The sequence below is a fragment of the Rhinolophus sinicus genome, chromosome 8, assembly GCF_057876585.1.
Source record: "Rhinolophus sinicus isolate RSI-liver-muscle chromosome 8, RSI-T2T, whole genome shotgun sequence".
Taxonomy (NCBI): Eukaryota; Metazoa; Chordata; class Mammalia; order Chiroptera; family Rhinolophidae; genus Rhinolophus; species Rhinolophus sinicus.
Window position 1 is genome coordinate 38,518,691 of NC_142508.1, and position 21,767 is coordinate 38,540,457.

The 21,767-nt window shown below is 54.2% G+C and overlaps 3 protein-coding genes across 3 annotated transcripts in view; 1 reads left to right on the forward strand and 2 right to left on the reverse strand.

The window, feature by feature from the left end:
* The first annotated feature begins 27 nt into the window (after window positions 1–27).
* SACK1E (scaffolding CK1 anchoring protein E) lies at window positions 28–10,490 on the forward strand. Its single transcript, XM_088800051.1, has 5 exons — window positions 28–2,425; window positions 3,342–3,509; window positions 3,865–3,989; window positions 7,125–7,569; window positions 9,245–10,490. Exons 1-5 carry the CDS (start codon window positions 1,952–1,954, stop codon window positions 9,518–9,520), a joined length of 1,488 nt encoding a protein of 495 aa, XP_088656177.1. The 5' UTR covers window positions 28–1,951; the 3' UTR covers window positions 9,521–10,490.
* SPACA4 (sperm acrosome associated 4) lies at window positions 5,202–6,206 on the reverse strand. Its single transcript, XM_019741447.3, has one exon. The coding sequence runs from the start codon at window positions 5,933–5,935 to the stop codon at window positions 5,561–5,563; it is 375 nt and encodes a 124-aa protein (XP_019597006.1). The 5' UTR covers window positions 5,936–6,206; the 3' UTR covers window positions 5,202–5,560.
* SULT2B1 (sulfotransferase family 2B member 1) overlaps window positions 10,482–21,767 on the reverse strand; it is a 28,929-nt gene continuing 17,643 nt past the window's right edge. Inside the window, exons 3-7 of the mRNA XM_019741466.3 lie at window positions 18,949–19,157; window positions 16,766–16,892; window positions 16,132–16,226; window positions 12,307–12,487; window positions 10,482–10,701 (exon numbers count right to left, since the gene is read on the reverse strand). Coding sequence (XP_019597025.1) covers window positions 10,508–10,701; window positions 12,307–12,487; window positions 16,132–16,226; window positions 16,766–16,892; window positions 18,949–19,157 — 806 coding nt within the window. The 3' untranslated portion in view covers window positions 10,482–10,507. The remainder of the gene's footprint in view (window positions 10,702–12,306; window positions 12,488–16,131; window positions 16,227–16,765; window positions 16,893–18,948; window positions 19,158–21,767) is intronic.

The following is a 21,767-nucleotide window of genomic DNA, read 5'->3' on the forward strand; positions in this document are numbered from 1 at the left end:
CAATGACCGTGGACACCAGCCCCTCCAGTTGTGCCAGGGCGAAGTCCTGGGGTCCCAGGTGTCCATCCATAGTACACTTTCTGCCTCAGCCTGCGGGCTCCCTCTAGCGGTCTAGTCGTGGGCAGGGCTCTGCGCCTTGAGCTTTGGCGCACCTGTTGGACCCTCACAGTCCCCTACTGCAGAAGCCCCACCTCCTCCCCAAGAGCCAGGTGTCAGGTGATCCGGAACCTGCTTCCTAGCATTAGCCACACCCATCCCCACTTAAAGGACTGGCGCTCCCCTTTCCATCGTTCTGTCACTAGACTAGGCGGGGCTCGAACAGGAAAGTCTAAACCGGGTGAGGCCACAGTGGGGCAGGGGTATGGGAACTGGTGAGGCGCGCTCCTCCCATGAAGCCTGGATCTTGTGGGTCACTGGCCACTTGGGTGAGCAGCCCAGTGGGTGTGTGCTTCTGGATTGGAACCTCATACCCTGGGTCCTGCACCCCAGAGCTTCACTAAGGACCTGTGTGGGCCCTTCCCTGTGTTTACACAAGGGGCTGGGTTCCCCGGATCCCAGGCTGAAACCTGATGAATGAGGCCAGATTGCCGGAAGAACCACAGAAATAAAAGCAGGTCTCCAGCCCCCTGATCAGACTGAAAAAGGCAAGAGGGAAGGGGAAGGAGAGCTGGATGGGGTAGGACAAGGGGAGGGGGCCCGGCTTTATTCCTTTTCCTTCTCTTTACAGTGTTTGTTGCTGTGCCCTGGAGGAAGGGAGCGCCTGGGTGCTGGGATTGGAAGGAGGGCCTGCTGGGTTGCACGGATTGGGGTCCACAGAGGTTGGCTTAGGAGCCTCAAAGGATATAGAGTGATCCATTATGAATAGGTAGACAGCTAGCAGGAGATAGGGGGATTCAGACTGAAACCCAGACGGGTCTCCTCGGCCGGGGATCAGCACAGATAACAGGGCAGCCGGGGGGGACAGGCAGGAGCAGCCCATTTCAGGAACGATGGCCAGTGAGTTGGGCCCTCAGCCTAGACGGGCTCTCGAGCTCATGGGCCGGTTCTATGGTAATTAACCACCCCGTGGAGCACATCCTCCAGGGTGGCAGCCTGAGCGGGTGTGAAGGCCCAGGAGCAGGGTCCTCTGTCTACAGAGGAGACTGACTTAGTTCCCTGGTTGGGGAAGGGCGATGCCAAGTCTGGAGTGCGTTTCTCTGAGGCTGAGAGGAGGGCCAAAGAAGAGGTGCCCAGAATGGGCAGCCAGTGAGCTGGTGAGCCAGTCGTCAGGAGAAACAGCCACTGGACACAGCTGGGAGCTCCACCGGGCGGTCAGATACTGAGATTGTCAGCTGGAAACAATTGATGTCTTCCAGACAATCGAAGAGACAGCCAGAGAGTCAGTCAGACGTGCTGTTGGCCAGGGACAAACAGCCCAGTCTCCCTTTAGGGACATTCGAGTGGTTGCAAATAGGCAGACAGCCTGTTTCCTGGAGATGGTCAGGCAGTCAGCTGGACCTTCTGAAGGATTCTGAGACAGCTCAAGGGTCAGTGGGGGCATCGTGTGGCCAGTAGGCTGGAGGTTGTGTGAGGAAGCTGACAGGTCACGAAGTTTGCAGACAGTGTCAGGTGGTCAGTCTAACCCATACACACGGCCAGTTGTGGGGTCAACCAGACCATCAGAGACAGTTGGCAGGAAAGTCCAATGGCCAGCCAGTCACGGTGGCGGCTGGAGGCTGACAGGAAGTTGTCCTGAGCAGTCCACACATTTGGTGGTCAGTCATTTGGATGGTCTGATTGTCAGGACCGTGAACCAGGGACAGCATAGGGAGCCATTTGGACTTTTCTCAGGGTCCTGGAAGTCTTGTGTGGCTGCATAGTATTAGCCTGTCAGGAGACCCCCAGATGGTCAGTGCCCCAGAGACGGCCAAACCCTTAGCCAGCCTCAAAGTCCTCCCACTTGAGTGGCCTAATGGCGGCCTCCCAGCTGGCAGCACTGGAAGGAGTGGAGGCAGAGGCTGGGGGGCTGCCCCTGACCGAGACCAGCCCTGGCTTGCTGTATTCCGAGGGCCAGCGTCTGGCGCTTGAGGCTCTGCTGAGCAAGGGCACAGAGGCATTCGAGGCCTGCGTGAAGCGCGAGGAGCTGCAACCCTTCCTGAGTGGGGATGAGCTCCGGAGCCTGGCAGCGGCGGCTGAGGACTGGACAGCAGCCAAGCAGGAGCCCGGCAGGACAGCAGAGGGAGCCACTGTCACCAGTGGGGACTCAGGCAGCCTGACCTACTGGCCCGGACAGTCAGAGGAGCCAGTGCCCATGCTTCGGCTGGGCTGGCCGGAAGACAAGGGCTGGAAGGGCCTCACCCGGGCGCAGCTGTACACCCAGCCACCTGGTGAAGGCTACCCGCCCCTCAAGGAGCTGGTGCGCCAGGAAATCCAGGCTGCCAGCAAGGTGGGGGCCTCAGAGGGGCCTGGTGTCCATTCCCCGGACCCAGACCTGGGAGTGCACATCCCCCGGGACCCAGGCATTCTCCCCTAGGCCCTCCTGGGACTTTGGAGTCCACACTCCTGGAACCCAGAGTCCACACCCCCAGACCTCATCTTTACCCTCTTAGATGTGAGGGTCCCCACCACCTCCCTAAGATCTGGGTGCCCTTAGACATCCATGCCCCTTGGACCTAATTATGACCCCCTGTGTCTGTCATCCGTTCCACCCCATTCCCCCCCACACCAGGGCAGGTGTCTCCAGGAAGGGCCCAGATCTTTGCATGCGTTAACCTGTAATCCTCACAAGTGCCCTGTGAGATTGGGATTTACTGTGCCCACTGAGGAGATGGGGAAACCAACGGATGGGAGGTTAAGTCTCTTAGCTGTAAATGGCCGAGCAGGGACTTGAACCAAGGCCACCTGGCCGGTGAGTCAGCGCTCATCACCACTACCTTTTCCTGCCTGTAAGATCCAGGCCCTTGGCATCCCTAGTCCCCAGAGCTAGCCTTGGTGGCCTAGCAAGTCAGCCCTCCCACCATGGCATCCAGGGTACCCCTGCGGACTGTGCAGTTGCCCCCAGTGCCCTGCAAAGGCCTCCAGCCCACTGACCCCTGGACCAGGGCCACCTGTAGTATTACAGCTCGGGAGACACTGTTCACTATTGCAGACGTGATTTATGAGGACAGTTTTCCAGCAGTTAGAGGCTGGGGTCTTCAGGGAGGGCTGCCTTTTTCTCATTCACATGTGGGCATTGTTTGAACATCTCATGGAGGCCAGGCCCTTAAACTCCTACCCGCAGAGCACCTCACCCGCAGGGCCCCACCTTCTGAGTGTCCCGCAAACCCCAGGTTTCATCCATAGCCGGTCTCTCTGCCCCCCAGCTGGTGGCTGTCGTCATGGACATCTTCACTGACCCAGACCTGCTTTTGGACCTGGTGGATGCTGCCACACGCCGCTGGGTGCCTGTCTACTTGCTCCTGGACCGCCAGCAGCTGCCTCCCTTCCTGACGCTGGCTCAGCAGCTGGGGGTGAACCCCTGGGCCACTGAGGTAGGGGCCCGGCTGGAGGGACCTCTGAGTCCCCATTCCCCTGGTGCTGGGGGCAGTGGAGGCAGATCCCTCCATGGGATCCTGAGTCATCGAGGTAGATGCCAGCTGAGAGGGTTCCCTGAGATCTGATGCCCGTGGCATTGGGGGAAGTGGGGATGGGCCTTCCCACGGGGGTCCCTCTGAGTTAGAGGAGTCTCCAAGAGATCCCTGAGGCCTGAGATTGGTGGCTCTGGGGAAGCTGGGACTGACCCTTCTATAGAGTCATGGGACCCCCAGGTAGGAACAGCCTAGAGGGACCCCCAAGTCGAGGTCTGTGGGGTTGACCTGAGCAAAGATGTGTTCTCCTACCTCCCAGAACCTGGACATCCGCGTTGTGCAGGGCTGCAGTTTCCAGAGCCGCTGGCGACGGCAGGTGAGCGGCAGCGTGCGGGAGAAGTTTGTGCTGCTGGACGGGGAGAGGGTCATCTCAGGATCCTACAGGTACGGCCCCCCTCCCCACACTGCCCAGTATCCCGGCCCCGACTCTCCCTCAGCGTGCTCAGAGAGCAGTTGGATCCACTTCTTAGCCTTTCTTTTCTCATCTGTGAAACGGGTCTAAACACTGCCAGGAGAAGAGGTGCCATGAGGCAGGATGGATTTGGGGTTGGAGCCAGGCCTGCCTGGTGCCCACCCTGGCCCCGTGGCTGGCCTGTATAGTGACCTGGGATAAGTCTTCATCCCTTTGACCCTGTGTTTCCTCAGCTGGAAAATGGGGCCTTCACTTTGTGTGTGGGAGTTTCAAAACCAGGAGGACCTGGATTGGAGTCCAAGCTCTGCCTGGGATGAGTAACGCCACCTCTCAGAGTGTTTGGAAAGCAGTGAGACCTGCTGTGCAAATGGGCCATGGCTTGGTCCTCAGACCGTCTGATGTCCCTCCTCGGCTCTCTTTGGGGTCCAGCCGACTCTGGATGCTGGCTCTGCAACTTCCTGGGCCTCCCCCACTCTGAGCCTCAGTTTCCCCATCTGGAAAGTGTGAATGATGAGCACCTACTTCATTGGATCATAGCATGGGAGGCAGGGGCGCATGGACTCTGGGCCCAGATGGCCTGGGTTCAAATCCTAGCTCTGTTAGTTACTAGCTGTGTGACTGGGCAACAGTGTCACCTCTGTGCCTCTGTTTTTCCCCTAACAGAATGGGATGATATGGTTAGTGTCTCGAGAGCAAGGTTTACAAGAGTTACTATTCCCGTCGGGGACCAATGGCTAAGCTGTGGGAGGCTCTCCGGGGCGTTGTCGGATGCTGAGCTGTGTCCCTGGTCTCTACCCAGTAGGTGTCCATCGCATCCCCTTCCCTGCTTATCACAACCTAAAATGTCTCCCAACATTGCCAGGTGCACCTCCCCCGACCCCGAGAGGCAGAAGAGCCCAGTTAAGAACTGCTGACCTAGACCAGTGGCTTTCAGCCTTGAGCATGCGTTGGAATCTGTTAAAACAGAGTTTTGGTCCCACTCTTATTCAGCCAGGGATGGGGCCCAAGGATTGGCATTTCTAGCAAGTTCCTGGTTGATATTAATGCTGCTGGTATGGAGACCACATTTTGAGAACCCACACAGCAATGAGACTGAGATGTTTCCAAGAGACTCTACAGTCCCACCTGTGCACCAGGATTCAGTGAGAGATACCCGACACGTCACATAAGTAAGAAGTGCTCCATAAACATCAGCTGTTGTTTATTAATGTTATTATTGTTATTACCATATTTCATCGACTCTGGGTGCCACAGATGAAAAGAAACTTCCTAATCAAAATGTGAAAAGATGTGCGCCTTAGAAGCAATGAAATACAGTAGTATAATCAAACCCACTGGGCATGGTCCCCACCACTAAATCAGGCTTCGGGGTGCTTCACAGAGCCCTGGGCTCCTGCTGGACAGCCCTAGAATGGATGGAGCCAGGGCCACATGAAGTTGTCCAGGGCCTCTGGCCGTTTAATGGGGGAGGGGGAAAGCAGGGCATGGGGGGCAGTGGAGCCGGGAGACCAGTCCCAGGCCTTGCCTTCTATGTTGGTCACAGCTAATGGAGCAGCAGCAGCAGCATACCCAGTGCCAGGCCGGTGGTGGCCCCTGCCATCCAGCTGCCTGCAGGGATGGGGCCCTTGTTACACAGGTGGCCATAGCAGCAGGTGGAGATGAGGCTGTAGGTTACACCCTGGTAGGTGACAGGCTCCTCGCGGCCACACAAAGTCGATTTCATGCAGCCTTTGTTGATGACCGGGCCGAGGCCTGGGGATGTCCCTTGGCCCCTGAAGCAATCCTCGTCATCGCCACAGTGCATGTGGGAGCCGGGGCAGTTTGAGGAGTCTGTCAGCTCACAGAAGATGCACTCCTTGACACCTGTTGTGCCCTGGGGCAAAGCCATTACCAGAAGCAACAGCCAGCCAAGGACCATGGTGGCCTGGCGACGGTGACAGTGTCCAAGCCAGGCCGTGAGCTTCTTGGGCCTCCCGGAACTGCTGAATGACCCTCCTCACGCCCACAAGACTTCTGCCCTTGGTTCTGGCCTCCCAGAGTTAGCACTTGAAGTGTCCTTGGTTCTGAACACTCCGCGTCCCTCTCAGGAGCTCCGTCGTGACCACAGCTCTTAAGTCCTCGGGTCTCAGAAGCTTTTGTAGGACATAGATGAGCCAACATCTGCTGCTTCACGAGAGTCTTTGTGGAGCAGAATGGGGTGACCTCATAGACCCCTCAGGATTCCCACTGGCTGCTCCGGGAGTGAGGTCATAAGTGGGGAAGGGGTGCCACAATCCAAGGGGCAGGCTGGCCGGCTAACCTGCCAGGGAGTGAGGACATCGCCACCCCACCCAGGTAAGAGCACTCAGCCACTAACTTGTCTGCTCTGCTGGGTGCTGGGTGCTGCGCCCCTCAGGTGCAAGACCCAGCCATGGCAAACTGAGGCTCAGGAATAGAAAGTGACATGTCCAAGGCCCCCGTTCTCCCCCCCAGCCAGAATTAGAACCCAGGTTCATTTAATTCCAAAGAAGGCATTTATTGAGCCCCTGCTGTGTGCAAGATCGTACTAGATGCTTTAAATAGCAACCACCGTGGTGACAGCCTCCGAAGGCCACTGCTCACCGCAGTTCATAGGCTGGGCATGAGCCAGGCACCCTGCAGAGCGCTCCACCCGTGTTCTCTTGTTCGAATCTTCCTGTTTTAGCTCCATCTTCCAGCGGAGTAAACAGGCACAGAGCAGGCACAGCCAGAGCCTGGCACACAGCATGTGCTTATAAATGGCAGTCATAAGAAGCTGCTGAGTCTTAAAACAGTCCCTGTGGGTATCAGAAAACGAACTCTATCTCTTTCCAGAGGGGAAACTGAGGCATCCTTCAATGGGATGGGCAGAGCTCAGGTTTAAACTCAAGTCTGATTGCAGATGATAGTTTCAGTATCTTAACGTGTTGTCCTCACAACCCTCTGGGGTAGGTACCCCAGTGGTCCCCATTGTACAGAGGGGTGGCAGGAGTTGCCCAAGGTCATGGTCACACAGCCTGTCCTGAGACCAGGTTTGGGACTCGTGATGGGGGCCAGATCGGCCCTCTGGGGCTGTGTAGAGGTCCTGACTCCCTCTCCATGTCACCCAGCTTCACGTGGAGCGACTCACGCCTGCACCGCGGCCTGGTGACCCTGCTGACCGGTGAGATTGCTGACGCTTTCAGCCGCGAGTTCCGGACACTGTACGCGGCGTCCAAGCCACTCCCACCTGCGCCTACCCAGAGACCCTTCACCAGCACCCTGGGGGGGCTGCAGCTGGCCCACAGCCCACACCGTGTGGCCCGTCGCTGCTCTGTGGCCCCCATGTCACCGCCGCTGCCCGATGTGTCACCGCTGGCTCAACGCCTGGCCGCCTGCCGAGTCTCCCAGGGGGACAGGCAGGAGACCTCGGCTATCCCAGGGCCTGCACTTAGTGACATCCTGAGGAGTGTCCAGCGCGCCCGTACCCCCAGCGGCCCTCTAGCCAGGCCCAGCCGCTCCTTATGGGACCTAAGCCGCCTGTCCCAGCTGTCAGGCTCCAGTGATGGTGACGAGGTAAGACCTGGTGGCTGGCCTGAGAATGAGAGTAGTGGAAGCGGGTGGAGGCAGCTGAAGCTCAGGGGAAGGTGCTTGCCCAAGGTCATTCAGTTGGCTCTAAGGCCCCTGCTCTGTTTTCTGAGGGCCTACTATGTCCCTGGCCCCAGAGAGGCAGGGTAGCCAAGCTGCTCACCTGCGTTCCTAATCCCACCATCCATTTCCTGTACCCCTACTGTGTGCTGGGCGGGGGAGCACCTGGTGGCATGGGGCAGAGTCCCTGAGAGCTCTGGTTGCAAATCCTGCCATGATACACCAATTGTGAAAGCCTGGGGGTATGGACTTGACTTCTCTGAACCTCAGTGTTCTCATCTAGGAAATGGGCTGAGTGGTTGTCCCATCCTTAGTTTGGTTGGGAGGAGGAGCCAACAGAGTGAAATAAAATAATAATTGTTCTTATAATGAATTCCCCAAATGGAATTGATTTGTATTTGTTTCATGACTTCCTCATCCCAGGTCAGGGAAGCAATCGGTTATCGTGCTCATTTTCATGGATGGGAAAGCTGAGGCCCAGAGAGGTCAAGTAACGTGACCAAGGTTGAAACAATGGTCTTTTGTGGGTACCTTGCCACGTGCCAGGCCCCACACCAAGCGCTTTCACAGAGGTGGTTAAATTTAACCTTTGCCACAACCCTAGCAGGTAGATGTTATTCCAGTTCTCTACCCACCCATTTCACAGGTGGGGAATCTGAGGCACCAGGGACGATTGGAACTCAGCCCTGGTTGCCTCCCTTCCTGGATTCGAGTGTCATAAACTCAGAGGGGGCCCCTTTCCCCCCAGCTGCTTAGAAACTAGGGTTCCAACAGGGCTGTCCCAATTCCCTGGGGGACCCTAGGCAGGGCCTCAGTGTCCTCAGCTGTAAAGTAGGCTGCTAAAAGGGTAAGAGCAGTGTCATTGGGAGAAACAGGCAGACTCACCCTGGATGCTGACAGTCCCTCTGTGAGTTGTGCCCCTTCCGAGCCTCAGTTTCCTCATCTGCTAAGTGGGAGCTAAAGGCCTATCCTGAGGGTGAGGGAGAAATGTCCCAGGAATCACCTCCCTTAGTCCCAGGGGAGAAGCGGGATGGGCAGGGTAGGGGCAAGGTCCTCGCCTCCACCTGGTCCTCAGCTGCCCTCACCCAGCATTACCTCCCTTGGCAAATATTTGTTTCCCCCCTTCCCCCCAGGCAGCTGCCTGCTGCTTCCTGTTCCTTCCCAGCTGCAAAGCTGCAGGGGGTGGATACAGTTCTCCCCTCCCTCTGGAGATCTGGGGATCTCAGGCCTCCCCACTCACTTCCCTCTTGGTTCTGGAAGCTCAGAGGCCTTCTCATCTCCCCTCAGAGTTTCACCTCCCTCTTCCTGTGCCATCTCTCCCTCCTGTCTCACTTCCTTCCTCATTTCATTCTTGTCTCCCTCACCTCCTCCCTCCCTTGGACTCAGCCCCTGGGAGCCTTCCTTCTACCCCCGTTCTACCCTCCTTACTTTCTCCATCCTTTCCTGTCACCCGTCTTACTTCCTTTTTCACCTTCCCCCTTCCTGTTTCACCTCCTCCTCGCCTTCCTTTTCCCTGACCACCTCCTCCATCCTCTCACCCTCTGTCTTCCTGGCTCTAGGCCCCCACGAGCCGGCTGTCACCTCCCTCTCTTTTCCTCCACAGCTCAAGAAGTCCTGGGGCTCCAAGGACACCCCAGCCAAAGCCCTGATGAGGCAGCGGGGTTCTGGGGGGCCCCCCAAGGGTGAGACGGACTCCCGTCTGCTGGCCAGGTCCCAGCCCTGGGGTGGCCACCTGCCCCTCATCCCTCCCCGCCGTCTCCGCTATCTGTCTTCCACCCAAAGGAGGTTTGGTGAGAATGCTGCATCCAAACCCCTGGAACCCAGAGGCAGCCGGCAGCCAGACTGGGCCACCCGGGCAGGACTCAGGGGGCGACCCTGACAGGAGCTAAAGCCAAACTGGGCTGGCCTGTCTGTCTGTTCAAGGAGAGTTGGAGTTGGATTCGGTCAGCTTGAAGCTCCCGCCTGTCTGTTGAACCTCTGGCCTCAGTGACTGGGAAGCCAGATTTTTCCCCTCACTTATTCTAGAACTTGGGCAAGCCCCATGCCCATTCTAGACCTCAGCATCACAGTCTAGAAAATGGGTAGAATGTTTGGACGAGCTGGGGTCCTAGAACAGTGCACATCGGTTCCGGCTGCATCAGAACCTCTCTGAGGGGAGACCTGGCTGAGTGGCCCCATTGCTGGATTGTGTGTGGTGAACATGGGGAATCCTTGGCACAAAAGGAGGAGCTTCTTAACCCACCTGCTCAGGAGTGTGGGTAAACAGAGCTTGGCCAAGGGGAGGAAGGAGGGAGAGACGCTAATCTGGGGAGCAGAGCTGAATCATGAGGGTCTGGAGATCGGTGGGGACACACCTGCTGGAAAATGACTCAGAGACATGGAGAGGGACCCAGGAGGGTACTGGGACTGTTTTGTGGGTGTAAGGGGTGAGTTGTTGGGGCTCCCTTTTACCTCTACTCAGAATAAAGCCACTTCATGCCAAAAACTTGCATTTCCACAGCCTAGAGGGAGACCCAGGAGTGCAGCCACGGCCTCCTCCTCCCCCAGACCCAGGAGTCCGGGTCTCCAGCCCCCTCTTCCCCAGATACCTAAGGAGTCTGGGCCGCAGCACCCTGCCCTGGGGAGTCAGGTGCCCAGCGCTGGCCTCCCTGCAGCACCTTTGCCTCCGGGTGGGGCTTCTGAGTCACCGACCCCAATGGCGTGCCAGGTGGGGAAGAGGACCTCACCCTCCAAGGCCCTGGGTGCTGGCCGCGGCGTCCCCACCCAGCCTCCGTCCGTCCTCGCGCGCCCCCTGCTGGCCGCCCGCGGTGCCACCTCCACAGCGCATTGAGGAGCCCGGACAGGAGCGATGCGTTTATTCTCAGGGTCACGGGTGGGGGTGCTCGGAAGCCTGGGCTGGGCTGGGGCTGGGGTCGGGGCTGGGGTCAGGGTCCGGACTGGCATCCTCTGGGTCTTCGTCCCAGGGGAAGGTTGGCATCCCCCTCATCTGCTCGCGGTAGACGCGGTCGAAGGCTTCACTCTGTGCCACCGTGAAGTGGTTCTTCCAGTCTCCGCAGACCCCTGGCGGGGAGGGAGGGATGCGAGGTGAGGAGCAACCGGAGCATTGTCCCAGCCCCAATGTCCCAGCACCCTCTTTCTCACATCTGGGCCTTTGACCATGCTGTTCCCTGTGCCAGAAGCACCGTCCTTCTCCTGGCCCGTCTCCATTTTGCCGCTTTCTCTCCTGTGATGGCTGACTCACCTTGGCTGCTAGTCACCTGGCCAGACCCCTGGGCACCATTCTGCCTCCCTTCCGCCCTGGCCTCCCCCCCATCCTGTCAGCAGACCTCTCCCCTTCCTTCACTTTACCCACTGACCCCTTAAATCTCTGCTCAGAACATTAGTCTCCCCTGTAACATTGCGGCACACCTCTTACAGCCCCTGTGTCACCTCCTTGTGACCTGTCCCTAACCTCACAGACTAGAACAGGGCCTCCTCACCCCAGTGTTCCTGCAACGCCCTACACTACTTCCGTTACTGCTTTGACATTGGGAATGAATGAACTCACTTGGTGCCATGCATCCTGCTGTTTGTGACAGAATCGCTCGGATGAAACCCACAGCAACTGATCAGGCAAGGGGTGGGAACCCTGCTAGTGTCCTGTGCACCCCGCATGGGATTCCCCCAGCCTCAGGTTCCTAATCTCAACATGGGGCTCCACCCTTACATGGAATCCTGGGCTCAATGTCACTTGGATCACAGTATTTTGAATTTTGGCAAGTGCGCGTACCACATATTACATGACACCCCCAGTGAGGTTTGGGGAGCCCCTGTAGTGGGCTGAATGACCCCCCCTAAGATGTCCATATCCTAATCCTTGGAACCTGTGAATAGGTGACATTTTGTGGCAAAAGGGACTTTGCAGATGTGATTAAGTTAAAGATCTTGAGACAGGAGAGGGGTGGAGATGATTTTGTATTATCCAGGTGACCCCATTTAATCACAGGGGTCCTGTAGGAGGAGGCAGGAGGGTCAGAGTCAGAACATGCTACACTGCTGGCTTTGAAGATGGAAGAAGAGGCCATGAGCCAAGGAACACAGGCAGATCTGGAAACTGAAGAGGCAGAGGACAGTTCTGCCCTAGAGCCTCCATAAGGAACACGGTCCTTATGACACTTTGATTTTAGCCCAGTGAGACTGGTTTTGGACATATGACCTCCAGAACTATGAGAGAGTACATGCGTGCTGTGTTAAGCCACTAAATTGGTGGAATTTTGTTAACAGCAGCAACAGGAAATGAACACACTCCTACCCTCACCTCATAACACACTTGAATGTCTCTGGGGTAAACATTAATGCAGGAAGGATTCACGCAGACTCTGAAGAGCCTCCTAGCGATTCAGAGCTGGCTGTGGCTGTGCACACAGGCGTTCTGTTCCTGTTTGGAGCTCTCTGAGAGGCAGTGGCAGGCCTGGGGTGGCAGGCACATCTGAAGCCCCTGCTGTGTCCAGGCCCCACCCCGTTCTAAGCCCTGTGTGTGGAGTCAATCCTGAGTCCACAGTGACCCTGTGAAGACAGATCTATTCAGAGCTGAGGAAGCTGAGGTCCAGAGAGGTTAAACAACTCGCCCATGCCACACAGCCAGGCAGTGTCCTAGTGGGGCTTAGAAGCCCACAGCCCCCGTACCTTTCCGGAGGAAGGCACCATGGCGCTGGTCCAGCAGGCTGGGGGGCAGCAGCGTGAAGTTGGACATGGCGTTGGCCTTCATGGCACTGAAGGCTGAGTGAGCGACGACGGAGCCCAGTGCCTCCTCGCTCAGCTGCCGGCCCAGGAACTGGCAGACACGCTGCACGGATCCGTGGAGATCCTGGGGGCAGGGAAGAAGGGATCAGGGGGGCCAGGAAGAGGGAGGGGACCCCAGGGGAAGAAAGAGCACCAGACCTAGAGTTTGGATGTCTGAGTACAAACTGACTTCCCCTCTTTGCCCCAGTTTCCCCACTTCCAAGCCAAGGGTTTTTTGTTTTTGTTTTTTTTGCGGTGTTGGATTTTGTAGTGTTCTATGGGTGGGAGGGAAGAGGCGGGGCTGGGTCAGAGGTCACAGCAGGGGGCAGAGGTTAGTCTGGTACTTCATGCAGAATCACCTTCCTTCAGGTTAGAAATAGGCCTCAGCTGGCCTGTGCCCCAAACCTACTCTTCCTGCAGGCCCCCATCCCAGAACGGCTCCATCACTCACCCTGTCGCAGGGCCAGACTCCTGGCCCCCCTCACCCCTCCCTCTTCCCTTCCCCCCTCAATCCTGTCAGTCATAGGCCCTGTCCGTCTGCTCTTGACTCTCTCTGCCCCATCCCTTCCTCTATGTCCTCATAGCCCTAGCACTGGTCAGGCCTCATTCTCTCCCTGGGGACCCATGTCCCAGCCTCTTCCCTGGCCTCCAAGCCTCCAGTCCCCCACACCCAGAGCTGAGCCTACTCCCAGCTCTCCTGTGGCTTCCAGTGCCCCAGGACAAGAGTCCCAACCCCCAGGCCTGGCTTTCAAGGACAGGTGTGGTCACCTTTCCAGCTGCTCCCCACCCTCTCTTCCAGGTCTCACCGCCCCCTACACTTTCCTCCTTGCAAGCTTTGGCATGGGGCTGCCAGGGAAGCCCAGCGCCAACCTGCACCACCTGGCAAACTTCCCCATCCAGATGCAGCACAAGTGTCTCCTCCCTCATGATAATGATGGTTCGAGTCACTGTGGATTGAGCACCTACTGTGCACCAAGCTCTGGTCCAAGCCCCTCATGTATATCTGTGCCGATCCTGTCAGTAGCCTTGCAGAGGCAACCCCAGAAGCTAAGAGAGGAAATATGGAGCAGGTTCTCCCTCTGAGCCTCCAAGATGCAACTAACCCTGCCAACTCCTAGATTTCAGACTTCTGTCCTCCAGAACTGTGAGAGAATAAACCTCTGGGTTTTTTTAAGCCCAAAAAAAACCACAAAAAAAAACCGCCTTGTAGAAAGATGTCAGTACCCCAATCAGTAAATGGAGGCCCACAGAGGGGAAGATAATTGGCCAGGGTCACACAGCCAGGGAGGAGCTCAGATTTGGGTCCCAAAAGCCTGCAATCCTCTCTATCTTGCTGCCGTCTCTGATCTGCACCTGGGACAATCAGCCTTCTGGTCAGCTCCACAAACCCCACAGCCCCTTTTTCCAGGTCATTCCTGGTTTCATAACCATCCATCCGTTTATCCTTTTGAACCACTGACGTGTCCCAGAAATTCTAACATGTTGGCAGTTCCTCACACCCAGGGGCAGCCCAGAAGCTCTGTCAGACTGCATGGCCCAGTTTCTGGTTTGGAGAATAAAGCTGGATGGAAAAGAGGGGGGAGGGGTAATGCCAAAATCTTTTCTGGATCTTCCCATCAAAATAACTTTACCAGGGGGAGGCCGGATGGTTCAGTTGGTTAGAGAGTGCGCTCTTAACAGCAAGGTTGCCCATTCAATTCCCACATGGGATGGTGGGCTGCGCCCCCTGCAACTAAAGATTGAAAACGGCAACTGGACTTGGACCTGAGCTGCATCCTTCACAACTAGATTGAAGGACAACAACTAGGAGTTGATGGGCCCTGGGAAAAAACACTGTTCCTCAATATTCCCCAATAAAAAAAAAAAATTAGGGGTCGTCCCGGTGGCTCAGGCGGTTAGAGCTCCATGCTCCTAACTCTGAAGGCTGCCGGTTCAATTCCCACATGGGCCAGTGGGCTCTCAACCACAAGGTTGCCGGTTTGACTCCCACAAGGGATGATGGGCAGCGCCCCCTACAACTAGAAACAGCAACTGGACCTGGAGCTGAGCTGCGTCCTCCACAACTAAGACTGAAAGGACAACAACTTGAAGCTGAACAGCACCCTCCACAACTAAGATTGAAAGGACAACTTGACTTGGAAAAAAGGCCTGGAAGTACACACTGTTCCCCAATAAAGTCCTGTTCCCCTTCCCCAATAAAATCTTTTAAAAAAAAGACAAAACAACAACCCATGGGGTCCCCAATGAAGAATTGTGTGCCTCAGACAAGTTATCAACTCTCTCTATATTATAAACCACCAGTTTCCCCCTCTTAAAATGGGGATAATAACACTATTGGGGTGAACAATATAAGTTTACCATAAATCAGCAATTTCATGTGGTTTGATCTCATATGTCGCTTTCCTGTCAGTACTTTGCAAGGATTAAGTGAAATAATTCATGTGCAACATTTGGTACATGGCATTTGCCGTTACTGTTATTACTAATTAGATAGCCCCACACACACACTCAGAACCTAATCACTCTTGCTTTACACACTATACTAACATTTTGGTATCTAACCTTGTCAGGTGGTTACAATATGCCAGTGCCAGGTATTGTGGTCCTCACAACAGCCCCGTAAGCTGGCATTTTTGACCCATTTTAAGGATGAGACTGCTGAGGCTCTGAGAGAGTTTAAGAGGATTTTAACTGCTTTGTTGGACACCAAAATCCAGGCTCTTTCCACTATAAAAAAGTACCAAGAGAAAGGAGAATACAAAAAATACATGAAGTGTACACACAGGAAGCGAACATGTCTGGGGCCATTGGTGAAGGGACACATATCTGAGACACAATCTGAGAGCCTCTCTCAGATTCTCAGAACAGACCTTTGCTGAGAACCAAGAATGGTTGGGCACATTCACTGTGGATTGTTCCAGCTAGAAGCCCTGCATCCTTCTTGAAGCCAGGTAAAGCCATAGGCATTCTGCACGGTCTCTTCTTCCAGGAAGACCTCCCTGATTTCCCCAGCCAGAAGGTGTCTCTCTCCCAGGTGCCTGTCCCAGGTTACATCTGATGGGGTTTGGACAGGATCCCAGTCTAACTCCAGGTTGTTCCTTCCACTACTTTCCTCTGCCTTTCAGGCCACAACCATCATTGATACTCACTTCCCATGTGCCACAGCTTCGCATGATCTCACCCATCTTATCTCCTCCCCTGCTCAGAGCCCACCTGTGGCTCCCACCTACTCAGAGAAAAGCCAAAGTCCTCACCATTGGGCCTCATTTCCCACCCCCACCCCCACTCACTGAGCTCTGGGCATTAGGCTTCTTTCCAATCCTTGGAACTCTCACCCCAGAGCTTTTGCACTCGCTGGTCCTCTGCCGGGGACACTTTCCCCAGATATCTCCATGGCTCCCTCTCCTCCTTCAGTTCTTCACTTGAGCGTTATCTTTTCCTGGAGGCCTCCCCCAACCACTCTACTCAAAATCGTGTGTTTGGACACATTCTTTATTCTCCTTTCTCGCTGGCCTTTTCTCCTTAGCTCTTCTTCCCAGCTGCCATCTATTTTATTTATTTGTCCATGGTCCCTCTCCCACTCGCGGGCTCAGGAACCCTGTTCTGTTCACTGCTGTTGCCCCAGCACCTGGATCGGTGGCAGAGCAGGCCTTACTGGAAGGGAAATGGGGGCCGTGAGGAGGGGAGGAGTGGGGGGCTGCTGGGCCAACGTGTGTGTAGCTTAATCACCTCCTGCAGCTCTTCATAGGTGATAAACAGGAAGTTCTCTTTGCCCTGCATCCGAATCCATCCTTTAATGTGGTCGAACCAGGAGCCGAACTGCACTGCGGGAGGAGGGGCGAGAGGTGAGGGCCAGGCAGCAAGGCCACCCCGCTGTGGCTCAGAGGGGACTAACTAGTCCTACACCGTCTTAGGTCTGGTCCCTCTGAGCTGGGTGCCTCCCCACCCCCCAGACTCCTACATCTAGCGTCCCGTGTCCCTCTGTCTCTTCGTCTCTGTCTCCATCCCTTTCTGCGTTTATTTCTCCATATCTCTCTTTTTGTTTCTCTCTCAGTGTCTCTGTATCTATGTGTCTGCATATCTGTCTGTCTCTGGCTTACTCCGTGTCTCTCAGTCTTTCTCTAGCTCTTTCTCCCCATTTCTGCATCTCTCATTGTATTTTGGTTTCTCTCTCAGCCTTTTGGTCTCCCTCTCTCCCTCTGTCTCTCTCAATCTGTTTCTCTTGGTCCCCTCTCTGTCTCCATCACTCTTTATAACACCCTGTGTCTCTGCTTCTCTCTCTCCTTTCTCATCCCTCTTCTGTCGCTCTTCCAGTCTGGGTCCACTAGGGGCTCCCCCGACCCCACTTTGCCCCCGTCCTCACCTTCGCCTTTGAGGAAGTTCTGCAGGAACTGGTCAGGCGTGCCGGGATCCTTCAACTGCCCAGCGATCTTGGAGTAATGATAGAGCGAGACGGCAACATCCCGGGGGTTCCGGCCCATGTAGATCACCTGTGCATGGGTGTTGAGGAGAAGGGAGAAGGTATCAGACATGGCTGGACCCCAAACCCTCAGGGCCTTGAGCTCCCATCTCTTCTGACCCTGCAGCAGGAAGGACTCGGGGTAGACTTCTCAGAGGACTTCCCAGCTAATGGTAGCTCAGATAATTTCACCGCATCCCAGAAGATGAGGAGAGCTCCCTCCAACCACATTCTAGGAGGAGAGGGGAGCTGTTTATGAATCAGATGGAGAGACAGTTTGGCTTTCGGGAATAAAGAGTGGAGGAGGAAGGCATGGGGTTCAGGATGGGGGAGATCAGGGTGAGAAGTGTTGACCAAAAGAGAAGAGAAGGCTTCCTATTCCCAGAGCCAAGGCCCCAGCCACATCCTTTCCTGTATGGACCTTCGTCCCAGTCTCCCAACTTCCACATGCTTCCAGAAGGTCTTTCTACACCCAGAGCCGAGTCTGTCCTCTTTGGCTGTCCGGCACCCCTGGGTAGAGCCCCAGGCCCTGGGCCTGGCATTAGAGGCCCCAGTGACCTGGCTCCAATCTGTTTACAAGGTTTATATTCTACAACCAACCCACACCCCCAAGTCCCATCAGGTATGTCCTTTCCTGACAACCATCTCTTTCCCCAAGACCAAGGTCAGCTATATGGTGGTCAGCCATGTCTACATGGCCAACCCTAGACACCAAGGCTCAGGTGAGCATCCCTGGTGGGTGAGACTCTGCTTGTTGTCACATGTAGTTGCTGGGAGGATTAAGTGCTACCCATGAGACTCTATTGGGAGAGACAATGGGAACTGGTGCTTGGTCTCTCCTTGCTCCACCTGCCTCTTCCCTCAGCTGATTTTAATCTGTGTCCTTTCAGTGTAACAAACTATAACTGTAAGTTCCACCGTTTTCGCTGAGTTCTGAGTCCTAGTGAATTATGGAGACTTAGGGTGGTCTTGGGGACTCCTGGATTACAGTCCCTATATTGTCTCTGTCTACACTCACCTCCTCAGTGATCCTACCAGTCTCCTGGTTTTAATTATCTATCTATCCAGCAACAAAGTGCAAATATATGTGTCCAGCCCTGTTCTCTCCTGTCAAATCCAGATTCGTCTATCTCACTGCCACTAGCAATCTCCACCTGGATGTTGATGGGCCACAGCAGAGCTCCCCATCTTCCCCCTCCAACCTCTCCTCCCTGTCCTCCCCATCTCAATTGTTGACAGCCCCATCCTCCCACTTCCTGAAGCCAAACACCCTGGAGACACCCTTGACTCATCTGTTTCTCTCACACCCACATCCAATCTGTCAACAAATTCTCCTGGTTCCACCTTCAAAATACACCCCAAACCCATCCCCCCCCTTTTTTCACCTCCACGGCCACCACCCAGGTCTCCTCCATCGGCACCTCCCACCTGGACCCTTGCAGTCGCCTACTCTCTGCTTCTGCCCTCGCTGTGACGAACTGTTCCCCACATCGCCACCAGAGGGCGCCTGTGAAGACCTAAGTCGCCTCCGGTCTCTGTCTAGAGCCCTCCCCTGCTCCGTCCTGCTCAGAGCACAAGCCAAGCCCCAGCCACAGCCAACACAGCCCTGCATATTTTTGGCCCTGTCATCTCCACTCTTCTCCCCCTCTCTCACTTGGCTCTAGTCACACAGGCCTCCTTGCTGGTCCTCAGGCATATCACACCCACCCCAGGGCCTTTGCACCTGCTCTTCCCTCTGCCTGTAATTTTCTCCCCCAGACACCCTCCTCCTGACTCCTTCCCTCACCTCCCAGGTCTTTCCTCAAACGGAACTTTCACACCCTATTTATATTGCAACCCCCACCCCTAACTCTAACGCCCATTCTCTTTCTCAATGTGAATTATCACCTTGGAAATATTACATTTTTTGCTTATTTATTCCATCTATTCACTGCCTGTACTCTTTTAGAATGTGGGCTTACATTGTGTTTATTTACTACTGTTCTAGATCAGAGCCAGGGCATAGTAGGTGCTCAATAAATATGTGCTGAATTCATTTGTTAGTTGTGCCTTCTCTCCCCCCACCTCACCCCTCCCTGCTCCTGCACCTTGGCCTTGGAGTTGAAGAAGGTCTTCGTGAAAAGCTGGATGGGAAGGTGGGAACTCATGAGGCGGGGGCTGGACTGGTCCGAGAGGCTGAAGGCACCCATGATAGTCTCACACCAGGGCGCCCGCTTCCAGATGGGCACCGAGCGGATCCAGGAGGGATCCCCGTCCTTTAGGATTAAGCTGAGGATCTCAATCATCCAGTTGGTGCCTGGCAGGAGAAATGGGCAAGTTAATTGGCGGTGCGGAGGGATAAAAAGGGGGTTATCATCGGATTTATGATGGCTGCGTTTACTTCACAATTGGCTACGTATTTTATTGCACAGACTCTTCACAACGAGTGGAAAAGGTGGGGTTGGTTGTCTTTATTTTCAGGGCAGGAAACTAAAGCTCAAAGAAACAAGGTCACTGGCCCAGGTGGCAAAGCTAGGAAGTGGCACGTGGCGGAGACTGGCTAGCTGTCTGCCCAACCCCATTTCATTTTCCTACCAGGAATACAACGGGACTACATTTTCCAGCTTCTCTGGCAGCTGTGTGTGGGCCATATGACTGAGTTCTGGCAAAGGAAATGCAGGTGGCAATGAGGTGCAGCCATTTCCAGGCCTGGCCCATACACTCCTCCCACGTGACCCCCACTCTCTCGATCCCCTGTCGCTGGCTGGATGCTGAGACGCCAGGGGAAATGAGTCTCCTGGGGACGGCAGAGCCACAAGACCGAGGGAGCAGGGCTGCCTGAGACTGCTGGATTTCCCCCCACTTTCCTCCAATCATCCTGCACTGCTTTGAGTTTACAGGATGAGAAATAAACTTCTGTTGGGTCCAGCTTCTGAGATTCTGAGGTTTATTTATCAGGGCAGAAGCACCCTGCTAATACATAGGGGAAGCGTCTGGACTTGAAATCTCAGCGATTTTCACCACCCCTTCTTGGGAGTAACCCCCTGATTTTACGGAGAGCCACAGACAACATGTAGAAGGAAGGGATCTCATCAATGACCCAGTTCACAGGTCCCGATTTTAGAGGACTTGGAAGGGGGTCAGGCAAGTCAGACGAGAAATAATAGTATTATATTGCCTTGGATTATAACAGCCACCCTGTGCCGGTTCTCAGTGTATTGCCTCTTGGCCCCGGATCCACATTTCTTTTTCCTGTTCTGTGATAATTGGAGCTGGATGGACCCGCAACCATTTCTCCTTTGTCAGCTAGCTCAATGTCAAGCTCTGTCAATAGAGGGCGCTGGAGGAACCCAGCGGGAGGATGGGGTTTCTGTTCCTGGTTCTTATGGGCTGCTGTCAGCGGGCTTTTGTGATGGACAGCGGCCCCAGTGCCATGACACCAGTGCCACTTCCTCCCCTCACCACCCCAGCACATTTCCTTGGGCGCTCTGCTTCAGCCCTAGGTGGAGTGGCTGCTCCCAGTATTGGCTCTTCCTGTATCTGTTGGGGTTCTCTTTACTACCCTTTTGTAGTTTAATCCTGTTACTAGTTAATAATTTTTTGTGTGTGGGTGTGTGGTGAAATACACAGAACACAAAATTTACCAATTTAACCATTTTTCAGTGTACAGTTCAGTAGCATCAAGTACATTCACAGTGCTGTGTAAACATCACCACAGTCCAACTCCAAAGGGGTTTCCCACACAGACTGCTTTTCGGGGGACGTACTTGTACAGCTCCGATGAAGGGAAATTTGGCTATATCCATCAAAATCGCAAATGCACAGACCCTTTGACCAAGCATTTCTATATCCAGGAGTTTATTCTACATGATTAATAAATATGTGTGCAAATGCATATGTGTGTAAATGATACATGTATGGGATGGGGCATTGTGCCTAAAGTTTACATCGCGCATAAAGGCAAAGGACTGGAAACTAGTAAATACTAATCAGTAAGGAACTGATTAAGATAAACCTTAAAAACATGCTGAGTGAAAGAAGCCAGCCATAAAGGCCATGTATTGTGTGATTCCTTTACATGAAATGTTCAGCATAGGCAAATCTATAGAGACAGTAAGTAGATGCTAGTTAGCAGGGGCTTGGGGACCTGGATGTGGGGATTGGGAGGTAATGGCTAAGGGGTACAGGGTTTCTTGCTGGTGTTATAAAAATATTCTAAAATTGATTGTAGTGATGGTTGTACAACTCTATGAATATACTACAGCCATAGAATTGTACACTTTAAGATGGGTGAGTTGTATAGTATATGAATTATATCTCAAAGCTGTTACCAAAAAGACCCTCATATAACTCCATGCTGAAAAGGGTGAATGTCATATTTTGAAAATTTTCAAAGATATTTTGAAAAAAATAAAGACGTTAATCCCATCATTTTAGAGAAGAAAAGGCTGAAATCCATCCCTTCTCTCACTAAAACCTCCCCAAGAGACTTTGAGTAATGTCGCTGTAGACCCTTACCTACCTTCCTTCTTCCCTCCTTCCCTTTTTACTTCCCTCCGTCCCTCTTTTCCTCCCTTTCTTCCTCCTACAAATATTAATTAAATACTTAGGATGTGCCAGGCACTGTTTTAGGCTCAAAGAACACCGCAGGGAACAAGACAAACTAAAATATTTACCTTCATGGAGTTCATGTTCTAGTGGGGAAACCAGAGAATGAATCAACAAATAAATACATAATATAGTGGTTGGTAGTGATACACGAAAAAAAAAAAAATGAGGTTAGTTAAGGGGCTAGAGAAGGACAGGATGGGGATGCTATTTTTTTTTTTTTTTATTACTTTCAGGTGTATGGGGGATGCTATTTTTTTTTTTTTTTAATTAGTTTCAGGAGTATGGGGATGCTATTTTGACCAAGGAGGTCAGGGAA

What these genes read in the sequence shown, in the direction of transcription:
- SACK1E (XM_088800051.1), top strand. Translation starts at nt 1,952, where the DNA reads ATGGCGGCCTCCCAGCTGGCAGCACTGGAAGGAGTGGAGGCAGAGGCT. An exon ending in GTCATCTCAGGATCCTACAG is followed by an intron (nt 3,990 to 7,124) that starts GTACGGCCCCCC and finishes CATGTCACCCAG; the next exon opens with CTTCACGTGGAGCGACTCAC. An exon ending in GCTCCAGTGATGGTGACGAG is followed by an intron (nt 7,570 to 9,244) that starts GTAAGACCTGGT and finishes TTTCCTCCACAG; the next exon opens with CTCAAGAAGTCCTGGGGCTC.
- SPACA4 (XM_019741447.3), bottom strand. Translation starts at nt 5,935, where the DNA reads ATGGTCCTTGGCTGGCTGTTGCTTCTGGTAATGGCTTTGCCCCAGGGC.